This window comes from Vipera ursinii (genome assembly GCF_947247035.1).
Source record: "Vipera ursinii genome assembly, chromosome: 1".
Taxonomy (NCBI): Eukaryota; Metazoa; Chordata; class Lepidosauria; order Squamata; family Viperidae; genus Vipera; species Vipera ursinii.
In genome coordinates, this window is record NC_139512.1 from 51,352,358 (window position 1) to 51,377,017 (window position 24,660).

Sequence of the window (24,660 nt, forward strand, 5' to 3'; positions counted from 1 at the left end):
GATGCACACACATTTACCTAAGAATAAATTGTTTAAGTATGCAAAGGGTTATGCTGAGAGATACGATCCAATACATAATTTCCGGAGAGTAATATTTGTCTCTGAAAAATATAGGGAAACTTTTCAGAAGGGCAACAGGAACACTTTACTTTGTACCCACATACAAACTGAGCCCTTTCCAAAATAAGATTCAATATTCAAAATGAAATGAAGGGTTTCATACAAGGGAAGAAAACTGACCAAGTATAAATAATTCCAAAAGTAATGTCGATATTGTAGATCTCTTCTTTCCCTGAATTCCGATTCGGTGAATCAGTGATTTCAAGGAAACAATAACAATGGGAGAAAAAGAAAACTGGCTAAATTCACTCATAATGTTATCGGGTTTTCTGTTTTTGGCTTAGCAAATTGTGCAAGTCAACTGTGAGCATGTTCTATGAATTCAGAAACAATTGCAATTCAAAGAGCAAACATTTGCAACTTTGTATGCTGTGGGAAGCAGATTAAAGGATACAGTAAGAAAATTACTGGGGCTCTTTGGAATTCTGAAAGGCCTTCCTAGATATTTGAAGTTTCAATAGAAGAAAATATGTATAGCCCAGGGTGGAATTGTGGAGTCCTTGGAACTCTCTGAGCTTGGTTGTTTGCTTACAGGCATTTTATTACCCAAGTAGGTAACATCAGTGCAGAAAATAAAGTTGTCAATGTGTGGAAAACGTGGGACTTTCATCTCCTGGTAGAGTTAGATTCCTAGTAGATGTCAAGACAACTGAAATCTTCTATTTATCACCACTACATGCCTGTCTGAAAGACTGATCCTGATGCAGAAAAACCTCCTCCATGTCTTCTCCCTGTCCTTGAAATCTGTCATAAATTTCTCATGATGGAATGATGTGTTTCTTTCTTTTTTTTCTTCTTATCCAAACACTTCTAACATGATTTCCATCCTCCGATTCCTAAGTTTCTGCTAGTTTTTTTTACATACACCAACATCCTACCCTTGTTCTGCATTTGCTCCTTTTGAATAAACTTATATGCCAATCATGAATATCATTCCCCCAAATCCAGAAAGTAATATTTGTCTTCCTGAACTAGGAATACCAATTCGCTCCATTTGTTTCTCATACAAGGTATTGAAATTTATAAGGTACTAAATGGCACCACCCTACTAGCCTATTATAGTTTTTCCAAGTCTCAAAGTCCCTATCCTGCTCTTCTGCTTCTCCTTTTATGTTCTGCTTTCTTGATCCCAGTCTTTGGTTTCGTATTCAGTACTCGGTTTTTGCCACCTTTTTTTTTTGTAGTTTAATGGGTCTCCTGAGGAGACTGGCAAAGTGCCTGACAAACATTTTCTTCCCAGTCTTTATAATATATAGCCTACTTCTTTTCAGAAGTCCTTCAGGAAGATAGCATAATCCATTGTCATAGAATCTAAATCATTTTCAGCAATGCTATCTATAAAGCCAACTGCTAACTCCTGGAATCCTTTTTTTATTTTCCACCATGACCTTCAATTAGAAACATTGATAAAATTACTTTATTTTCATTAACCAATCTTTTCAGGGTCTCCTCTGACTATGCCATCTGGGGTTGGAATATTTTTGATAATTTCTCTGTCACATCCAGGATGCAGAAACCTGAAAGACAATACTGATACGCTTACAACTTTATATCAGTCGTGGCTCTTGAATTCCTCTCAACACAGAGCTACCTACCAAGCAGTTCATGGTTTCTTCAATCTATTATGGTCCAAATGTTATTCCACTTTGTTCCATATCAAGTTTTTTTCAGATGATTATAGATCAGGTTCTAGAGGCATCCTTGTGCTCTCTGAGCATGGTTGTCTTCTTGCAGACGTTTCATTACCCACACTAGGTAACATTATCAGTGTAGTAAGGAGTGGGGTTTGCTCTCAATTTACAATCTAGTAGCTTGCCGTGTCAGTAGACGTGGGTTTTTTTTAGAGGTTCTTTGGTTGGGCTGTTTACTGTTGGCTTGTTTGGCAGTTCCTCGACTGGGGTATTGTTTTCTTGATTGTTGGTTGGATGTTAATCTTGGAGTTAATCTATGCTCATCTGGGTCCTGATTGCTGGTGGGGAGGTGTTTTCATCTTTTTGTTCCCTTTTGACTTGTTGATTATCTCTTTTGCACAGTACACAGTATAGATATTGTTTCTATTGATGTGTCTATTGGTGGCTAATTTATCAGAGTGCCAAGCTTCTAGAAATTCCCTAGCATTTTAGGACTTGGCTTGGTCTAGCATGAGCAGAGTTTCCCAACTGGAACTATGGTTAAGTCTATCCATGTGTTGTGAAATTAAAGAGTTTTCATCATGTCTTCTGACTGCTAGTTGATGTTCATGGATGAGTTCTGTCAGTCTTTTGCCTACTTGTTGTATCTAGTGGCCATTGCAGTTATTACACTGTATGGTTGTATACGACTCCTGGGTTTGTTTGTTTTTTGAGGGCAGCTGGGTCTTTTGGTGTACCTAGGATCTTTTCAAGGGCTTTAATTGGCTTGGGTGTTGCTGATTCCATGTGGTTCTAGTAGTCTGTTGGTGATTTCTGAGATGTTCTTGATGTATGGCAGTGTTATTCTTTTTAGGGCTTGTGCTGTGTTAGGTTGATAACTTTTTGAAAAGGTTGCATGGATATCCACTTTGTTGGAATATGTTGGCTGTTTCCTTTTTCTGCTGCTTAGGGTTGCTGCAGTGGGTTTGAGCTCATCTAAATAAAGTTCTTACGCAGCTTCTCTTGTGGGAGGTTTGGTTGCTACTTTGGTAGTGGAGCGCTTGGTTGGTTGGTGTGGGTGGTTCTTCTGCACACTTATGTTTCTAGTTTCCATTGTGTTTTCTGTTGATCAGGATGTCCAGAAAGGGTGGTGAGTTGTTGTGGAATCCTTTGAAGATGTTATTGATAGTTCTGTGGGTGTTCTCTAATTGGTCCTTTTTTATTATGTGGTTGTCTATGTATCTGATCCATATTTGGGGTTGTATTTGTGGAAGTGCTATGGCTTCTAGGCATTGCATAATGACCACCACTATTAATCCTGAAAGCAGTGATCCCATAGGAGTACCTTTAATTTCTTGGTAAGTTTGTCCATCAAATGTGGTTAGGCAGAAATTTATGTTATCCATAATTGTGGGTGTTTCACTACTCACCAACACTGATGGGGCAAGCTACTAGAATATAAGCTGAAAGCAAACCCTACTCCTTACAACCAAGTTCAGAGAGAATAAAGGAGCCCTTATTTCAACTCTGAGCTATAAATATCCTTCTTTATTGGCACCTGGTACCAGTCTTGAGCACTTTGGGCATTGAATGTAACCTGATATTTATATTTCTTTTGATCATGTGCTTCCACAAGTTTGCCTCTTTGAAAGTGAGTTTTTCTGGTTCTAGATGTCCTCTTGATTTATCTACTCTCCTGGAGAGTTTTGGGTGCCCTGCCAAAAATCTTCTTTTTCCCTAAGCACTGCAATTTAGAAATGTTTTATTCATTTCCCACTTTCTTTTCCAGTAAGAAGCTTATGTAGTTTGGGTCATCTTCAGATAAGAAAACAACCACTGCATACCACAACCACCTTGCAGATCATAAGATTTCCCTCATTGCCCGTGTTAAAGCTTCCCCCAGCCAAATTCCCATGCAAATTTCTAATAACTTTCTGGTTGTAAACTCCCAGAAACTGCCTCTGGGAGATGACTAGCTGAGACTGGAAGAATTAAAGAATTATTATAAGGCCAAAAGAGCATCTAATCCAACCTCTGCAATATGCTAACAGCCCATTAACCCATTTTTAAAAGGGGGCTCTCAATTATTCTTAAAAACCTCCACAGATGGACTGTAGTATAGATCATATAAAAGAGAATGTTATACAGAACTAACCATCAAGTTTTTTTCCTTCGAATTAAACAAAATCAAAATATTTGCTACTTAATCCCATTATTTCTGGTTTTAGTTTCTGTGGAAAATAGTTCCTGAACAACCTCTCTATGATACACTGATGCCATGCCTCTCCTAGTCCTTCTTTGCTCCAGACCAAACATCTCAAGTTTTCTCAGGCTGTCATTATAGGGTACATCTTCAACTCCTTACATCATCTTTTTTGTCCTTCTCTGAATCTAACCTGTCAATATTCTTCTAGAAATGTAGTGCACAGAACTGCACACAGTACTCCAGCTGTGGTATCCCTAGTGCAAAGTAGAGGAGAATGAATATTGAATGTGCTTTGGTAAAATTCTTGTTCTAGGCAGCTATTTCACAAGGTTGGCTGATGTCCAGTTTGTTGTCCATGATCTCAAGTAAGTCCTTTTCAGATATTACTATTCCAAGTCAAGAATCTCCATTTTATATGAGTGGCCTATTTTTTTTCTTCTTCTTACAAGTAATATCTTACATTTTTTCCTTTTGAAGGACACACCTCATTCCTTTCAAACCAAGCTTCCAACTTGTCCAGAATGGTTTGAAATTTTGTTGTCATCCTGGATGTTAGCCATTTCTCCCAATTTTGAATCTTCTACACATTTCTTAATTATAACCTTTGTTACGTGTTTTTTCATGTTCTTTTCAGTTTTGGTTCAGTATTAATTCAGAATTTCTTGCAAATAAAGTAACAAGTTTTCTTTGTCTATGAAAAATTGCTTCTGTGGATCTGATGAACTGCCCTTATATCTAAGCATTTATTTAAAACTACAGCAGTATCATTCCTAATAGTGTGTTTTTCTATGTTTCATTTTTCTAATATAATCAGAAACAAATGTGTTAACAGAAGTACATCTACAATAGATTGCATTCTCAAAGAGAACTCCCAAGAAACATTTAAAATTGCTCACAATTCAGGTTTATTACCTAGCCTTAACCAGTGAATTAATGACCATGGCTACAGCAATTGCTTCCAAATGTTTATACCATCCATCAAGATCAATCCTCATCTGTTATTCTTTAAAAAATATAGCTTGCTCTTTATTCCAAATAAAATAATGATGTCACCTCACTGAGCTAGTTTGGTGTAGCGGTTAAAGCATTAGGCTAGAAACTGAGAGATCATGAGTTCTAGTCCTACCTTAGACACAAAGCCAGCTGGGTAATCTTGAGCCATTCACTCTTTTGTCAGTCCTAGAGGTGGGCAATGGCAAACTACTTCTGAAGTCTTGCCAATAAAACTGAAGGGACTAGTCCAGACAGGTGTCAGGAGTCAAAAACTCACTGGAAGGCATTAAAAAAATCCAAATAACTGTCTCAAAAACTGCATCTACATAACCAATTGTATACTGTATGCCCTCCAGAAGCTTAACCCAATGGAGAGCCAGCTTGGTGTAGCATCAGGCTAGATACTGGGAGACTGTGAGTTCTATTCTAGCTGGGTGATCTTGGACCAGTCTATCAGTCCTAGGAAGGAAAAGGCAATAGCAAACCATTTCTGATAAACCTTGCCAAGAAAACTTTAGGGAGTCTAGGGAGTCACTAGGAGTCAAAGAAGACTTAAAGGTGCATGTGAGAACACATAGACACAGACACCATCTGATTGTCCTGCTGCTCAATATGAGGAATAAGATTTTTTTTTCAAATGTTCAGTGGAATGGACTGCTCTTTTGGCCATGTTCACGAGGGATCTGAATTGAGTGGAAGAATTATTCATTATCAGCAGGGTTTTTGCATGAAAACACAATTCAGGTTTTCCAATTTCACTTTAAAAGCCACAAAACTGAGAAGTGTACAATTGCAAGAAGGCAATAAAGATGCAGGAGTAATGCAAAGTTTACCGCAGGCAAAGGGAGGAAAGGACCAAGTTCAGATGACATGACAGGAAATTTCTAATATTGTTATATGTACTTGAAAAGCCCCTGGTTATCAGTCTCTTTGATCAAACAACAGAGAATGATAAGGCAAGCAGAGCGCTGATTGCACACATTCCTAGAAGCCATCTTACACATTGAAACAACCAAAAGATTAACCCTTTGCACTGTTTTTCTTTTTTATTTTGTTTAAGAAAACTTCTCAGAGGGGAAAAAAAAAACCTTGAAGCCAATGACCCAGAGAAGTGATCAGAAATCGGAGACTTGTAAAGTCCTTTGCCGTTCTTTGTGCTAATAGAGCCTATAGGCATGCTCTTTATATTTTCAGAAGAAGGAACAACATTCTCTTTGTTCTTAGATATTAAATAGAACCTGACCCCAATGACACCTACCACTAACAAATGTGTTCAGTCTACTATTATCAGCTTGAGATTTATTCTCAACTGCAGACTTTATTGCTCAGGATCTGACCTGAGTTTTGGATTTTCATGCTCCTTCCTGATCCTCTGCTGTTGTTGGTTTGAACATCTTAGTTGATGAAGAGTTCTGGACAACTTGAAAGCTTTCGTATTGTTTGGATCGTTTTATATGATTAAAATACAATTTTTGCCTTTTTCTATATAATACTGTCAATTTCATGAGACAATAATCATAACTACAAGGATCTATATATGCAGAAATATGCAGAAACCCAGTTGCTAGCAGCTATCAATATTGGGGTTAGCATATTTAAATTGCAAAATTTCAGATTACTAGATGGGAACAATAAGATAGGGAATTTTGTATCTCTTTCCTGCTATACACTGGATGTCTGCATCTTTATAGCTCAGAGAGGGCACACATACCCAATAATTTAAAGAAAAAAGACACTCCCAAAACAGTGGCATCTAAAATAGGCAAGGGGGCAGTTGTGGTGTTGTAATCAAAGTCCTGCCACTTTGCATGTGTCAAGTTGATATTGAACTAAAGGGCATACCGTAATTGGGCAGTGATGTTGCAACAAGCATCTTGACTATTTGATGACCCCTATAGACACTACTGTGCCAGAATCAATCAGTGTTTCCTTTAAAAAGTGTGCTAAATGTGACAATCAAAATAAATTACTCCCTGATTTCATAAGATATTTATATAATTTATATAAATTTATATAAGGAATAAGGCGCTATTATGCTGATACAGTAATGCTAGTGTTTTTATGCAGATAAAAACAGCCATCAATTCACACATGTTGTGCTTGGCAACATAACCAACAATAGCAACAGGAATCTCAGAAGACCTGCCTTTTCAGAGACCTGAACAAAATTCCTCCATTTCAAAATGAGATGTCACGTATGAGAGAGTGTGTCTAAGGACATAAGGTACCCAGGTTCCCCCACACATGCATGCTAGTCGTTTCCAACTCTAGGGGCCGGTGCTCATCTCCGTTTCAAAGCCAAAGAGCCAGCACTTGTCTGAGGACATCTCCGTGGTCATGTGGCCGGCATGACTAGACGCCAAAGGCGCACGGAACACTGTTACCTTCCCACCGTAGTGGTCCCTATTTTTCTACGCCTCCAACCAATCAGAAGACAACCACGCATCCACCCAATCAGAAGACAGCCACGCCTCCACTCAATCAGAAGACAACCACGCCTCCACCCAGTCGGAGGACACCCCCACCCAATCAGAAAGCAGCCACGCCTCCACCCAGTCAGAACACAGCCCCACCGGCAGTTGGAAGGAAAGGAACAGCCAGACCACGCATTGCTCCTGGAAGCAGCAGGAGGAACACTCCGGCCTGATGATGACGGATGGGATTTCGTCGAAACGTCGCCACAACTTTCTGAAGATGAAAGGAACGCGGGAAGAAACCCGAGACTCTAGATCTACACACACACACACACACACACACACACACACACACACACACACACACATATATATATATATATATATATATATATATATATATATATATTCCACAATTTTCTTAAAACAAAAAAACTTACTCACTTCACAAGTGTCACTATCAGATAAATTCAATATATCGACTGCAGTTTTGTGTACTTAAATGTGTCTAATGTCAAATCTGTTGCAGTTTTGAATGCCACATATCCAAAGTTATTCCTGAGTTTCCCATTTTCAGACCAAATATCAATGTAAACAATGTCAGTGATAAACTAACAGGTATAAACCTTCCCAGAGGCATAACTAGGAATTCTGGGACAAACATTTTCCCAATATCAGCAGTCAAGGGAAACTGTCAAACATCCTAAAGCATTCTAGATGGCAATCAGGATTTGGTTTTTTTTTCTCACAGTTGCTGTTTTAAAGTAGTGACCTATAAAACTTTCTACAAATTTTCACAGTAAAAGATTTTTAAACTTTATGATCATAAAATGGTATAACAAGCAAAAGATAAGAAAACAAGGATTAGCATTGATTGTATATTCCTTTCCTCTCAGTAAAAAGGATGAAAAATGATGATGAAAAATGATGAAAAAGGAGCAGCAATGGGAAAAATAACAATTTTTTAACTAATAAAGAATGAAAAAAAAACCAAAAGTGCAGAGTGGAGAGAGATCAGGAACAGAGAGTACAGAAAGAGCCAATAATTAAGTCCAAAGACTAAGAAACAAGATGAGCTGAAAAAAGATATTTAACAACTTTTAACATAAATGAAGAAGAGTAGAAAATTGTTGAAATGAATCAGAAGCAAGCAAAATAAAATATAAATATTACTCATTTTAATAAACAAAATAAGCCACCAGAATATATCCAAATCAGTATTCTCAGTGCATTTTATCCATAGAATACAATTTCTTCCTATCCAAACTGAAATGAAATACAGGTAGTCCTCGAGTTACGAGTGTAATGAAGCCTGCCCATTCCACTCATAAATCGAAAACTCATAGACTGAACCTTGAGGTACGAGATCACTCCATTGCTCGTTAAAACGCATGCAGCTCATTAAGCGAAAATGAGGTATCTCAGGGTGGGGAAGGCCATTGAGGGCCTAGTGCTGGAAGAGGCCCCCAAGGCCTCCCCAACCCACTAAGATACCGCATGCTTCCCCCTCCCTTCCTGCCGTGCTGGACTCACCTGGAAAAGATCCGTCTCCTCTCTCCCGTGGTTCCTGCTGCCGCCCGGATTTGAGACCTGGGAACACTTTGGCACATCCCACATGGCCGATCTGGGCTCTGGAGGCCTTTTGAAGGCCGCTGCAGCCTGGATCTAAGGCCGGGGAGCACTTCCGCAAACCCCCTGCAGCCCGATCCAGGCTCTCGAGGACTTTTCCAGGCCCTATCGAGGCACGGGGGGTATCGGAAGCATTCCCCAGCCTCAGATTCTGGCTGCAGCACCCTGGAAATGGCCTCCAGAGATCAGATCAGGCTGCAGGGGGGCGCGCAGAAGCTTCCAAGGGCCTGATCCAAGCCTCAGAGAGTTTGCACTAGGTATGGAGGTTGGGGGGACGGACTTCTGCATACCTCCAGAGGTTGGATCCAGCCCTCAGAGGACTGCTCCAAGCTGCTGCTGCCCAGAACAGAACTTCCAAGGGCCTGATCCAAGCCTCGGAGGCATTTTCCTAGCCGTTTGTGCCAGTAATGGAGGTTGTGGGGGGGGACCTCTGCACGACTCCGAGGCTTGGAGTCTCCCTCAGTTGAAGGCTTCAGGCTTGCTGTCAGGCAGAAAAGAGTTGGGGGCACGAGCAGGAGACAGGCACCTTTTGTATAGAGAATGAAAGTTTCTGAGGTCTGTGATTTGGCGCAACTTCAAACACTCGTGCGAGATCACGGGCTCCAAAAACTTCCATTCTCAGTGCAAAATACATTTCCAAGCTGACTCTCCTCTCCTTAAAAGGGAAAGAAACCATGGCAGAGAGGAGTTTTGTAAGGTGAGTCCAGCACGGCAAGAAGGGAGGGGGAAGCAGTTGTGAGGAGTGTGTGGGGGTTATCGGGTGAATGTTGCAGTGCCACGGAAGTCGCTCATAAGGGCAAACGACTGCCGTGGTGCTGCAATATTCGTAACTTGAGGACTTGCTCGTAAGCACTAGGGGGTGCTCATCACGTAACTTTGAATGAGTGTTAAGTGAACACTCATACTCGGGGATTACCTGTACAACACAAATACTGATTTGTATGTAACTTGGATGTTTTTTATGAAGGAGTAGTTCCCAGGTGCAGTTGTGAAAATGTAGTGTTATTGTAAATGCAGATTTAAAGATAAGTAACACTAAAATTTCCTAATTGCACCTGCAAACATTTAAAAGCTATCTACAAAAAATGGCTTAATAAAGACAGTTGCTCTCCCACAGAGGCAGCTAAATGTCTGATCACATTTGAGAAACTGAATTGTCTCACCTTCAAATTAACAGCAGATTGCCTTGGTAAAACTGGTGCAAGTGTTTAGAGTAATTTTCATATAATTATATCTTTTAACTTCTTTTGAAAACAAATATTTATGTTTAAGGACATCTTATTTGGGGACTGTTTAATGCCTTATTTGTACACCAAGATGGTGGCAGGTAAATGGCCTAGATGAAATAACGCAAACAAACATGAAAAAAGGGCATTTTATATGATCCTTCTAATCAAGAAATCTTACCATAAGTGACTATCAACAGCACAAAGTTAACGTTAGAAAATAACCGGACAATGGATTTCAGATAGGAATATTCCTCTGGAGCTGCTGCCTTAATCACAGCCTGGGCCGGACTTGGAGGATATGTAGGCTTTTCCTGAAACACTAAAGAAAGAAGGACAGAACCAGGAATGATTAACTGTCGATTAAAATAAATTAAAATAAAAGCCAGCTGAAAATAAGGTATAAGTAGTCAAACATTTTAAGCCAACCCTTTTCACCATCATTTATTGAACATCTATAGTGGCCCAATCTGCAAATAACTCTAAAGTATAATGGGTGGATTTACACATCATACCAAGCTGAAACAAACAAACCCTACTTGGCATAATATAGTATTTAGCAACACAAAGTTTAGGAGCAAGAGATTGACAGTTTCCAAAAAATTCATTTTTTCTGGTCCTCATTCTTCTCCACCAGATTTCTGTTCTATTGGGCATCTGTTGTGTCCATGTGCCCATTTTGAATTCAATCCTTTGTACAATTTGGCACTTAATGAAGACTTTTTAAAGGGATCATTCTCCTTCCCAATAACTACTCTAACTCTGTCGCCTCATTTTTGGTTTCCCTCAAAATTTGTATAATCCCTAGCCTGGAACTGATACTCCAGAAATTCAGCACCCACCTTATGGTGGTCCCTATGCCCAATCTTCAACTACATTTAATTATTTTTACTTACCAAAGACAACTAAGATGAAAAGTGCTGTTGCCACACCCGCTGTGATAAAAAACATGATGCCAATATGGTAAGCCAGCTCTTCCTTCTCCTTCAAGTTGGGCACCAGAACTGGGGTGAGGAGGAAACCAGCTGCAATGCCAAGCTAAATGAAAAAATACAAATAACTTGTCGCTTCTTAAATAGGCAAGTATCTTTATAATAAATGCCCAAAAGACAAAAATCTTAAATCTATTAATGATCTTAAGAAATTATTTTGTGCATGTGTTTGTATATAGCTTCCTTCAATGTATCATTGCACAGTTCTAAGAGACCAGAAATAAGGATTAAAATATTATAACAACTCACAAAATGATGAAACCTTAGCAGGAATGAAAAAAACCTTATGAAACATGTTTATAAATACCAGTTCTGAATGAACAAATACTTGCCTTTCTTTCCAAAAACTTCCAAGGTCAATGAATTTATTTTTCTTAGGGAGTTTCTGGGGTTGCCAAGAAGGTGGGTCTCAAACAACAAAGAATGCAGGGCAGGGAGCCCTTTTTAAAACACTGTATAAGGCAGGGGTAGGCAAACTCGGCTCTTTCATGACTCCTGGACTTCAACTCCCAGAATTCCTGAGCCAGCCATGCTGGCTCAGGAATTCTGGGAGTTGAAGTCCAGGAGTCATAAAAGAGCCAAGGTTGCCTACCCCTGGTATAAGGTATATTATCTTTCTTTAACATAGCATCTTGCAGATGTGTTGAATTAGAATTGACAAGATTGTAATGCAAAATACCTGGAGGTCACTACCAGTAGCTTGGAGAAGTCTGGCCTACACAGAATTATCTAATTTGGGAATGACATCAATAAAAGAAATTCTCCATGGACTGCCAGTTTATCTGCTACTGGAGTGGGTGTTATTGAGGTTTTTTTTTTAAAAAAAAAATCCCATTTATATCCCGCCCTTCTCCGAAGACTCAGGGCGGCTTACAATCTAAAGCACAAATCAATGTGCTTAGCAATAGCCTTCATCCTATGTATATGCCTGCTTATTAGGGCTTTGCCCCCCCCCCCAGCGGCATTATTACAAAGTCAGCTTATTGCCCCCAACAATCTGGGTCCTCATTTTACCTACCTCGGAAGGATGGAAGGCTGAGTCAACCTTGAGCCTGGTGGGACGCGAACCTGCACTAATTGCAGGCAGCTGATGTTACTTAGGGAGGCATTAGCCCACTGCTCCACCAAGGCTCTTTTGATGAAAGAAACGAAAAAAGAGATTATGTTTAAAAGGAAAACAGAACAAAATTAAGAGGTCATGCCTCATTAGGTACATTCTTCAAAGAACTAAAAAAAATTATAATATGCAGCATTTTTTTAATAGGAGGAACAAGAGAGCTATCAATAGCTTTCTGAGTGCCTGGAACTCCATGTCAAATCCCCTCCCTTTCCCCATTACAGCTGTACCGTAATCAACATAATCAACATTTCTCTCTCAAATATGTTCAATAGTATGAGAAAAGGTCAAATTTTTATCTGTGCCACTAAAAGATCTGTCTTTACAGAGCCTCCATGGTATCTCAAAATTCAATAATAGGTTCAGTAGTGGCAGTTTCATTTGTGGCCAATCAAAAAGTTTGCCCTTTGGGTCCACTGCTTTTATTACTTACAATCACCTCTCAAAGGAAATAGAAACTGAAACCAGCCACAGTATAGATAGAATATCACCCCATCTCAGAATGTGGCTCCACAATAACCATACATTCCCAACATTCTATAACTATCATCATTCTCTTTATTAAGATGTAATGTAGTCATCCATTTCAGGTTGGGTGGATTGGGAAAGCTTTTAGAGCAGGGGTGTCAAACTCAATTTCATTGAGGGCCGCATAAGCATTGCGGTTGCCCTGGGTATGGCCAGGGTGGGCGCGGCCTACTGGGTAGGCATGGCCAGCTCTACATTGTTCGCATCAAGGGTGCCTACGGAGGCCTGGGCAGGAGTGGGACAGATCTGAGGGTCTCTGGCAGAAGGAGGGTCTCTGGGCCAGGGCCAAGGCAGTGGGGGCCGTTCCCTCACTGTTTCCAGGATGGCTTCGCGGGCCACATGAAACCACTTCGTGGGCCGGATCCGGTCCCCGGGCCTTGTGTTTGACATGCCTGTTTTAGAGGAACAAATTCAAACACAGGTTTAGAAAATGGAGTTTAAATTTATAATGGGACTTGATTATAACCTTTCAAAAAAATGTGGCTTCGCATGTTGCTGTTTTTCTTTCTCCCCAAAATCCTTGAAAGGTTGTTCTAAAATGTATGGCAAGAATAACACATGGGGATCTCAGGGAAGCATAATGCACAAAGACCCCCCCTTTGAGGGAACCCCTGAGAGTGCAGTTCAGAATTGTGAAAAATAAACCAACAAACCACTGAAAACAAAGAAAACTTCAGGAAGAGTTATTAGAAATGAACATTGTAGTGTTATCTCTTTCATTCTAAAGGTTGAATCCTGGTGCCTTCGTGGATATGGAATATATTTTTTGTCAATAATATGGGATTAGTTGTTGCTCCCTGGATATTTCTCGGTCTAACTTACAGTCCTGGTATTTCCTGACTTGTCCCACCCAAATATTAATCAGGACTGACTTCACTAGTTTCTGATTCAAGATAAGGTCTATCAGGTGCTGCCAACTACTGAAGCTCTATATGACCAATCTGCACAGAAATAAATTAAAGAGATGTATTCTGAAATAAAACAAACTCCTCTAATATAAGAAAAGTATAAATATTCCAGCAGTATGAGTAACAAAGATATGCAGCTGAAGCTTTCACATCTACAACATGAATTCCTGCTAGCACTGTCTAAATAGACTTTATTACATCTGTAAAACAGTTTTAATAGTTTTTAATAAAACTACAAATTAAATAAATTCTGTAATTGAAAAGCAGGAAGAATTGCATTAACTCCTTCAGGGCTGATATAGTTAACAAAAGAACTGTGGTAAAATAAATAAGCAAACAAACAATCCTTACAACTACAGTATATAAAGATATATAGTAAGGGATTAGTGCTGACTAAAGCAGATCAGCTGAACAGGTGTAATTCTTTATTAGGAAACAAGCATATACTGAGGCATTTTATTTCAGATCCATTTTTCTCCCAAGTATAGTTTTCTGGCAAAGGAAACTGGAAAGACAGTCTTCAACAGACTGTCATGGTCTCCAAACATTTGAGACTAGTGTCCAAGCTGCCTGATAATGAACAAAGCAAAATCAAAGCTGTTTCCACAGGCTGCGTTTTACATGTGGAATCAGAACGTCTGTTATTATGATTTTCTGTGGTAACTTTGTTTGTTATTGTCCCAAGCTGTTTCACAACAGCAGAGTAAAACAAAATTGAAGGTCAGCAAGCTAAAACACACAGTAGAAACATATGAGGAAAGAGTACTGAGAAAAGTGTTCACAGGTACCAAGTTATTCCCATCTTCTGTGTTTGGAAGACACATCCAAATTCTGAAATGAACTTTGTGTCACATTTAACTTTTTAGAAACAAACTTGTCTCCATGGTAGAACCAAGGATGCCAACTAAGCCTACAAATCATTAACTCCCACAATGTTTGTTGGAGGTCTTCACTTGCCAGGCACTGCCCTAGAGTCCTTCTTTATTATCCCATATCCTGAAGCTCATCACCATAATGTACATGCCTGAAAAGTATAACCTGAAGAGGATCAAATTCACCATTATCTTTATATTATTATTATGGTTTGTCATGTAGTCAGCCAGATGTTTATGCTGGATCTGTCATTTTTAATCCCCCTATCGCGTCCTTCCCAAGGACTTGATATAGGCAGATGTGAATGTTTGATGGTCTTAAATTATTATCATTAAATTTATGTCACCTATCTCACCATGGGGCTATTCTAGGCAGCTCACAACAATTAAAATGGAAATGAAAAGATATGTATATATAACAGTAGCAAAGTAATGAAACAATAGAATAAATAATGGCAAAGAAAACAATGAGCATAAAACAATAGGAGCATAAAAGATGGGCAGGCGGGGAAGCAGGGAGGGCTGTGGGAGATGGGGTTTACTATTAATATATTAGCCACCACTAGTGTGGTTCTCCCCCATTGGGTCCCAAGGCCACGTGGCAGAGCCAGGTCTTCAGGCTCTAATAGAAGAGTAGGAGGGTAGACGCAGATCTCACCTTGGAGGATAGGATGATCCAAAGGAAAGATGCTATAGCAGAGAAGGCTGTTCTGGATGACAATAATCAGAGTTCTTTGACTGACAGGATCCACAGTAGGCCCACTCTGTTGGCACGAGTGTCTATACAGTGTGTATTTGTGTGTGGGTGTGGGTATGTCTCTGTGTGTGTATAGGTAAAGGTTCCCCCGCACATGCGTGCTAGTCGTTTCCGACTCTAGGGGCCGGTGCTCATCTCCGTTTCAAAGCTGAAGAGCCAACGCTTGTCCGAGGACGTCTCCGTGGTCATGTGGCCGGCATGACTAGACGCCAAAGGCGCACAGAATGCTGTTACCTTCCCAGTGTAGTGGTCCCTATTTTTCTACTTGCATTTTTACGTGCTTTCGAACTGCTAGGTTGGCAGAAGCTGGGACAAGTAACAGGCGCTCACTCTGCTACGCGGCACTCGGGATTATACACATATCTCATATATATATACATATCACACACGTATATGTATATGCATATGTATATATACACACATATACATATACAAGACAGGTACATTAAAAATGTACATCTCATGCAAAACATATCTAAGTTATTATACTGTGCAAGAAAAGGCCAATATCAATATATTGTCAATACTGTAATCTTTCAGTTGGAAAAGGAAACTGCAAACTACTTAATTTATTCACTTTCCAAAACATTCCTGTAAGTAGCAATTGCCTCACCAAACGTAACCTGGCAAAGAAATTTGGTGATCCACTAATATATTTGTGTTCTGCTTCAGACTAAGGGTTCTGTAATGATCCTTAGGGTCATAACCCAATGTTACCCATTCTGTCTGTATACCCCTTCCACCCAAAGTGGCAAGTTATGAGGACACACAAAAGCTCGTAGTAGAAAGGGAATTATGCATCTTTTTGTTTCTATTTATGGAAGAAGCGTCGCTAATAGAAATAGATAAAGTTCCCATTCAGTTATGATGGAAGATCTTCTCCTAGTTTCCAAAGTTTCCTAGTTTCTTGCACACCAAAGAAAAAAAAGACAGCTCGGTTATTTTCTTTGTAATGTAAATATATATTCATATCCTAAGAATGTAAGGACAGGCCTGTTTGTTCTGGCAGAGGCCCATCTTACTCCAGCATCACTTCTCACAATGGACATCCAGATGCCTCAGAGTGCTTGCAAGCAAGACGCACACACACACACCCCTCTCCTACCACTGTTCCACTGCCATATTGGTAGCCCCGTCTCCCCCTGTGGCCCCCTCCTTGCCAGCAGCCCCCCCCAGAGGAGAGTTGCCCCTGGGCACAGCCCATGCGGAGCAACAAAGTGCAGCCAAGGACATGGCAGCCAGGCAGTGGGGACAAGACTCCACCTTAGTGCCCATCGGGATCAGATGATGCTGTGGGGGATAGGTGGAGGGTGTGGCCGCCATGGCGCTGCAGGACCACCTGGGTGATCTACTGCAGTGGGCCGTGGAGGTGATGGGTGGCCCTGCGGGCAGGGGCAGAGCAGGGGGTGCAGCAGGAGGCGGGGCTGTTTTGGGGCACTCTTTCGCCATCACTGTGCTAAGGGATGCTTTCTTTCATCTGCTCAAAATCTGTTTAGCTTTATTGAATGATCTCTGGTTCTAATATTTGAAAAGAAGAAAAAAAGACTTTCCAACTTTCTTCATGCTATATATAATTTTATATACTTCAGTCATGTCCCCCACAGTTGCCTTTCTTCAAAACCAACGTCCCAAGCTTTCTAGCTTATTCTCATAAATATTTCCATTTGAGGCTTCTGATAGTTTAAAATTACAGTCTTCGGCAGTATGATAGTCAATATTTCATTTATTTTCACCAAGATCAGAAACAGATTGTAATGTAGCTTTATCGGTTGGCAGAAAATTGATTTGATGCTTCAAAAGCATTTGGGAGCAATATTTTGTGAATACTGTTAACAGAGGGATTTCGAGAAATGAAGCTAAATATTATTTAAAAATACTTTTAAAAACAATGTTGCCTGTTCATTGTTGCCCACTTTCATTCTGTCTGATTTACGCACCTGTCTGAAAATTGCGGAAGTATTGCTTTTGAAAGCAGCCAAAGACTTTATAGTCCATTATTTCTCAGCCATGGCAATTTCAAGATTGGTGGACTACAACTTCCAGAATTCTCCAGAAAGTGTGCTGAAGAATTGTTAAGGCTGAGAAACACTGTTATAGTTGCAAAGCTTGTAGGCCAGACATGTCAAACACAAGGCCCGGGGGCCAGATCTGGCCCGGGAAGTGGTTTCATGCGGCCCATGAAGCCATCCTGGAAACAGTGAGGGAACGGCCCCCACTGCCTTGGCCCTGGCCCAGAGACCCTCCTTCTGCCAGAGACCCTCAGATCTGTCCCCACTCCTGCCCGGGCCCCCATAGGCACCCTTGACGCGAACGATGTAGAGCTGGCCATGCCCACCCAGTAGGCCATACGCACTTTAGCCACACCCACCCAGTAGGCCACGCCCACCCAGGCCACGCCCACCCGGCCCCCTGAGGGCAACCGCAATGCTGATGCGGCCCTCAATGAAATTGAGTTTGACACCCCTGTTGTAGGCCATACTCAGCCCTCCAAAGCCTTTTCTGAGACACCCAAGGCTACTTTTTAAAGACAGTTGAGAAAATGAGCAGCACTGTCCATGGACACCTCTCCACTCCCATAATCCATGGAAGGAAGGACTGCCAGGCAAAATGAAAGAGAAGAAAAAGCAAGAAAGAAAAAAGACTGAAGGAAAGAAACAGCTCTCTGTTCACCATAAGAGAGAAGAAAAACATGATTTAGGCAGGTCTTGGAGGATGGGTTTCCCAGATTATATCACCCTAGATATGACCTTGAAACAGATATTATCAACCTAGTAATAAAACCATATATTGGTGTTCTGACGGATAAAATCTCTGCTAGCTAATCAGCTAAAGTGAGATAGCCCTGTTTCATTGTTCTGCTTGCCAGTTAACTATTTCATTGTAAAAGACTTTTATTGTTTGTCATTTATATTTTTTACCTTTATTTTATTTTTATTTTTTTATTTTTTTAATTCCATTTATATCCCGCCCTTCTCCGAAGACTCAGGGCGGCTTACAAGCTTAGCAGTAGCCTTCATTCTATGTCTATGCCTGCTTATTAGGGCTTTCATACACCCCCCAAGTGGCATTATTACAAAGTCAGCTTATTGCCCCCAACAATCTGGGTCCTCATTTTACCTACCTCGGAAGGATGGAAGGCTGAGTCAACCTTGAGCCTGGTGGGATGCGAACCTGCACTAATTGCAGACAGCTGGTGTTACTTAAGGAGGCATTAGCCCACTGCTCCACCAAGGCTCATGCTTATTTAATAAGCATTTATTATTTATTTTATTTATTTTATTACATTTATATACCACCCTTTCCCGAAGGACTCAGGGCGGTTTACAGGGTAATTAAAAACCAAAATACAAAAGTTAAAAACAAGTTTAAAAAAATTAAATTTGTCCCTGTATAAATAAAACCCCAGTTAAAATAAGATTAAATCCTCAGCCTGGGCCAGAGAGCTCGAAGAGCCAGGTCTTCAGGTCCCAGCGGAATGAACGGAGGTCAGGGGCAGTCCTCAGCTCCACGGGCAGCTATGTTCATGCTATTAACATAATATTCTTCATTTTCTTTATAATTAGTGAGATTTAATAAAGATCAGTATAATACAGCAAGGAAAATATAAAGAAAAGGAATATGTATTATAATGTTACTTTTTTCTTTTTCTTTATACTATAAATGTATTAAAAAGCACCAATTCATTTAGCCAATGAATTTGTCCTTATCGTGATTCAATTTTTTTTTCACACAAGGAGCCACTTTCTTTCGGTTCAGCTTCCTATATGGATTGGCTGAATAGGTTCTCCAGGAAATATTTTGCCCATTAATGATTAAAGTAAGTCTGGCAGGTCTTTCAAAGGAATTAAGATTGAATAGACTAATTCCCTTCCAAATTACTGAACAACTTGGCACTGGAAAAATAGAAGATAATGATTTATTTTTGGAAAAAATAAATGCAGTCCTTGCTGGCATCCTGCAATCTCTCAAGGGCAGGATTATAATTCAAAAAGAATACTGGCTCCTACTGATGAAATAAAAGTCTTCTCTCAGCATTAGAATGCTTTTTTATTCTTTAAAGCGAACACCAATTGAAGAATTGAATCTGATACATTACATCAAGTTAGGGCTCTTGGAAAACCTAATTAAAGTTAAAGACCACAAAATACATATTAAGTATAACACTTCAAATAACAATTAAGGATGCCATGTCCACTCCAAACTCCAGGTCTGCTTTGTCTAATTTCTCTTACTGTATATTTGCTTTGTTTAAAACCTAAAAAAACTGTGTTACAGTACAACTTAGTTTTTCCCACATGGCCATTACAATATATGTGGGTCTGACCAGAACCACACTTGAGATCAGTGCTTTTTTTGTAAAAGAAAAAGGTGCCGGAACTCACACATGTCATACAACCCACCTTGCCTACCCTACAAGGTTCCATCCAAAAAAGGTGCCGGAATTCCGTTCTGAGCGTTCTATGACAAAAAAAGCCCTGCTTGAGATAATGCTTAGCTAGTTTTCCTTATAGTTTCATTTCCTTATATAGATTGTATCTTGCTTTACTGAAGAATCATGGCCCACTCTATTACTCTGTCAACTTGCATTTCTGCCTTCTCCCTTTCCAAAACTATCAGCTCAGCAGCCAATCCAGGCAATTTCTAAAACAACCTTGGCATTTGTAACATATATGGATTTCAAATCCCAGTATTCCTCAGCCAGCATGCTGGCTGGCGAATTCTGGGAGCTGAAGTCCATAAACGTTACAGTTTATAAAGTTGACAAACGCTACTAGAAGATGACTCCCTAATCTTTTGGGACTGGGGAAACATAACTGGAATTTTAAGAACTTCTTGTGAGCAGGAAAATGGTTTTTCTATTACAAAAATAGCTGCTATGTCAAATCAGTTATAAAGATGATCTCCTCACAAACACAACTTTCACAACAAAACAGGAAATTAGGCATTAATATTTCTTAGGACCAAACATCTTGCAAAGCTAACAAAACAAGTTTCTGACCTCTTCATCCTACAAAAGGAACGCCTGAAAAGCATCATTTTTATTATTAGCAATGTTCAAACTACGGGTGTTCTTGCTTAACTAGCCAAATCAGCATATATTTGTGCGTGCATATGCACAACAGGAATATCAGTAGGGAAATTCCAAGTTTCATCTGTAAAAATTATGCAGAAAAATACAGCACTAAGAAAATTTGGCATACACCATGATCATAGGCTGGTAACTAACTCTTTCTGAGAAAGTAAAACAACAAAGAATTAGAAGGCATGGCATGAAGTGTCCCAGAAAATGGCATGACAGAAACCACAAAGAGTATGTGTCACATTGCATTATTTGGAAAGGTATAGGTGCATTCAATCTGTGGCACAAATAGCCACAATTTAATTTTAGGGGCTTTAATTTCTGATAGATGTCTTGGGCACTGAGTGATTCAGGAACTGAATAAGCAAGTTCCAGGTACATACATAACACGAAAGCAGACAATGCAATGCCACAGGAACATTCTTAAAGAGATATGATCTGAACACTATAAGTGGAGATGGCCTATCAACCATCCTGAATTTCAAATTCATCATCTTTTTAAATGTTACATATACAATTGTTATCTACAGCCTGCTTCTTGGAGATACAAATCCAATAGCATTGACTCATAGCATCTCGTGACCTACAAACCAAAGGTATAGAGAGTTAAAAATATACTCTATTAATTTACTTCTATTGATTAATTAGTCTATTAATTTGCTTGCTTTTTCTTCACAAGATTGCAAATCTGAGATCACTTCCTCCTATCTTTTTTCCCTGGACACACAAACCCACAAACCCACACACAGAGTGCACACACATGGGTTTTTTTACTCTCATCCTGCCACAATGCAGTTAGCCAAATGCTAGTCTTTGTTATCCCTGTAATCAATTTCCAGCAAATAAATCTCCTTTCTGTTATAACAGCTTCATGACAACTTCACTAGTCATTATTCAGGTTGAATTTTCACTCTCAGGAATGCTCAAATGCATAAACAGATGCATTAATTTTCCCCATGCTTATGAGTTTCAGCAAATGAAGAGATTTCACAAGGGGAGAGAAAGGGTGAATCTTCTGAGCAGCTAAAGAAAGATTGCTGGGAGGATGCAGTACATGTAAAGTTAGAATTGGGAGAGCTGCAGTCCATGGACACTCTGGGAGGACCAGAATCTCCTTCTTGGCTGGCTGGAGGATTCTGGGAGTTGATGTCCCCCCACCACCTTCAAATTGCCAAGGGTGAAAAATGATGTTCTAGATAAAAACGTCTTGAAGTTTTAAAGAATCACCTTTGTGCTAGTCAAGGGAAGAACCCATAGAAGGTCAGGAATATTTACACACACACACAATCTGCATCAATATCTAATACTTCTGACATGCCGAAATCTGCTGAAAGTATTTTGAGACTTTAAATATTAGTCCAAATAATTAAAGTCCTATGTTAGACATCTAATTGATAGCAAAGTATGAAGAGGCCAAGTATTATATACAATTACAAGATTATGAGAAAACAGAAATGTGTATGTATTGATTGATATGATTTTAAATAGAAATATGATCCATTCATCATCGTGGATATATGGTTAAATGATCTGTAAGCCTGTTAACATAGTGGAGAACGACAATCAGCTATGCTAAACTGCAGTAACTATACACCTAAAATATTCTGATGAAGTCTCACCTCCCAGCCATAACAAACTGCTTTTATGCTTCCATTTTCTCCATCAAGCATATGAATGTGCAAGAGCTAATAGGAGTCCTTGCTCCATGTAACTTGGCATCTTGCTGCTGTAAACTTCATGGTAGCTCTACAAATAGGAACATACAGTTAGAGCTTTTCTAAAATCCAAGTAAAGTAATTCTAAAGATACTATGCAGGGATAAATTATTTATTTCTTTACTGTTACTTTCCATTCAAGCTTACAACTAGATTTACAAATCTAGTTATTTCTGGAGAAACTGCATTTTTGCCTGGAATCAACCTGTTTGACCCGAGAACTTTAGAAACAATTAAGAGACAGCACCTAACTCTGGAATGTCCCTTGCATTTTAAAAATGGTTTCTTTATGTCTTTCTAGGTCTGAGACTGAGTGGCCCAAGAACACCCATCTCTCTTTTTGCCTAAAACTGGACTAGCACAGAACCCTAAATGACCACATCAGCTTGGCTCTCTCCTTGCAGTTACAGGCAATCCTCAACTTAGAACCATTTGCTTAATGATTGTTTAAAGTTACAACAGCGGAGTAACTTATTACCTTTTTCACACTTATGCCCATTTGTGCATTCCCATGGTCATGTGATCAAATTTCAGACACTTAGGAACTGGCATGTATGATGACAGTTCCAGTGTCCAGGGGTCATGTGATCACCTTTTGCAACCCTATGACAAGCAACGTCACTGGGGAAGTCAGATCCATTTAACAATCGTGTTACTAACTTAACAACTGCAGTGATTCACAATGACAAAAGGTTGCAAAATGGGGCAAAACTCATTTAACAACCATCTTGCTTAGCAATGAAAATTTTGGGCTCAATTGTGATCATAATTTGAGGATTACCTGTACAATGTTACAATTCATTTGATTGTACCAGTTTTTCCCAACCTGGGAAATGCTATGCCAAAAAATGCTGAAGGAAAAACTCTACTGAATAGTATCATATGTCTACTGTGAAATCTATCTCTTTGACTGTACAGTCCACAGTTTATGGATGGACAGGTATTTATGTATTTTGTTCCCCCAAATCTGTATGCTGCTCATTCCCAAATGGTTCCCAAATAGGATCTGAAGTCCAATAAAGCTGAAATGGCTTTAAAGTTTGGCAAGTTTGGCAAAATAATTTTTATGAATTATTTTCATGAATCCTACTTAGTTGTACTCTAAAGGAGCAGAATCATTTTCATTTTGTTTTTGATTTGTGCACCTGCTTGGATTTCAAGATTCTAAATTTCATCACTCCATGCAAACCTTTTAGGCTTTTGCAATCCTCCCTCAATTCACAGTGCCTGACTTCAAAACAAGGAAGAGGCAATTACCCAATACTGATTGTTAACTCTGCCTACACAGTAATTTATCATAAGTGAAGATTTATGTATTCATTTACATTATTTATATGACCATCCATCGACTCCTGGAGATAAAAAAAAGGATTAACACAATCATAGTATACAACCCATTTTGTGCAAGGATAAAACAACCTTAATTACCAAAAAAACCCACATCAACTATGTATCCATATCAAGGTCTCCTTTTTAAATTCAAATATGGAATATTCCATAATAATAATTCTTCCCAAAGTCTTTGGAAATGAATTTAATATATTATTGCTACAATATTTTTGTTAATAAGATTAGACAGATTATTATTAACCAGCCAATACTTTTTAATCTTCATTTCCTTCCTACTCTCCACTGCTAACACCTCTTGTGCAAAATGGCTTTTCTGTAACTTTCAGATAACTTGCTCAGAAAAAGGAATTTTAGTTTTCAGATATTTCCAGATACATCAGAAGAACACATACAGTATAGAACACACGTCCTAAAACATGCAGGTAGATGAATGGATGTTCTGAATAAGGCATATTTTATCAATAAGCTATGTTTTTACCTGAACATCATTACTACAATAGCCCTATTCTAGTTTCTGACTTCATTTGTAGATTATACATCTAGTTAACATACCACTAAAGTCTACTTTGGACTGCCAACTATCATGAAATCAATACACTAAGAGTATATCTGCTGAGAAGGTTACCGGAAAAGTTTAAGCATACTAGGAATCAGAGACAAATCTAGAAAATCAGCAGAAAGAGGTCCATGATTTGGCATTGTAGGCATAAAAAACTTTGCATCAAAGGATACCATCTAGAATCTAGATCAATTATTTTCAAACTTGGCAATTGTAAGATGTGCAAACTTCGAATTCCATAATTCATCAGCCAGCTAAGAAACAGTGTTAGAAATAATCTAAAATGGGCAAATAAGCTTACAAAAATTTCTACAATAGATTTTAGTAACTAGACAGAGCTTTATTCCGGTCATATAATACTAAAAATGAATAACCCCAAAGTATTCCCTAACAAAAAGAACTATTAGCAGCTTTTCCTACATAGGTAACCTTTGGATGAAAAAATGCAAAGATAAATAGCATGTAAATTAACTAATCACACAAGATCTAACAAAAGATGAATATACTCAATACAAAAGCAATTTTGCAATATAGAGGTGCTTAGAGAGCTTACAGACTTTCACAGAGTCAGCATGTTTCTGGAA

General features: G+C 39.2%; 1 protein-coding gene across 3 annotated transcripts in view; it reads right to left on the reverse strand.

Annotated features, from left to right (window-relative positions):
- FLVCR2 (FLVCR choline and putative heme transporter 2) overlaps positions 1–24,660 on the reverse strand; it is a 48,726-nt gene that overhangs the window by 15,578 nt on the left and 8,488 nt on the right. For all 3 annotated transcript variants that reach the window (XM_083349088.1, XM_083349089.1, XM_083349090.1), the window contains exons 2-3: positions 11,095–11,236; positions 10,380–10,520 (exon numbers count right to left, since the gene is read on the reverse strand). In XM_083349088.1, the coding sequence (XP_083205214.1) occupies positions 10,380–10,520; positions 11,095–11,236 (283 nt within the window). The remainder of the gene's footprint in view (positions 1–10,379; positions 10,521–11,094; positions 11,237–24,660) is intronic.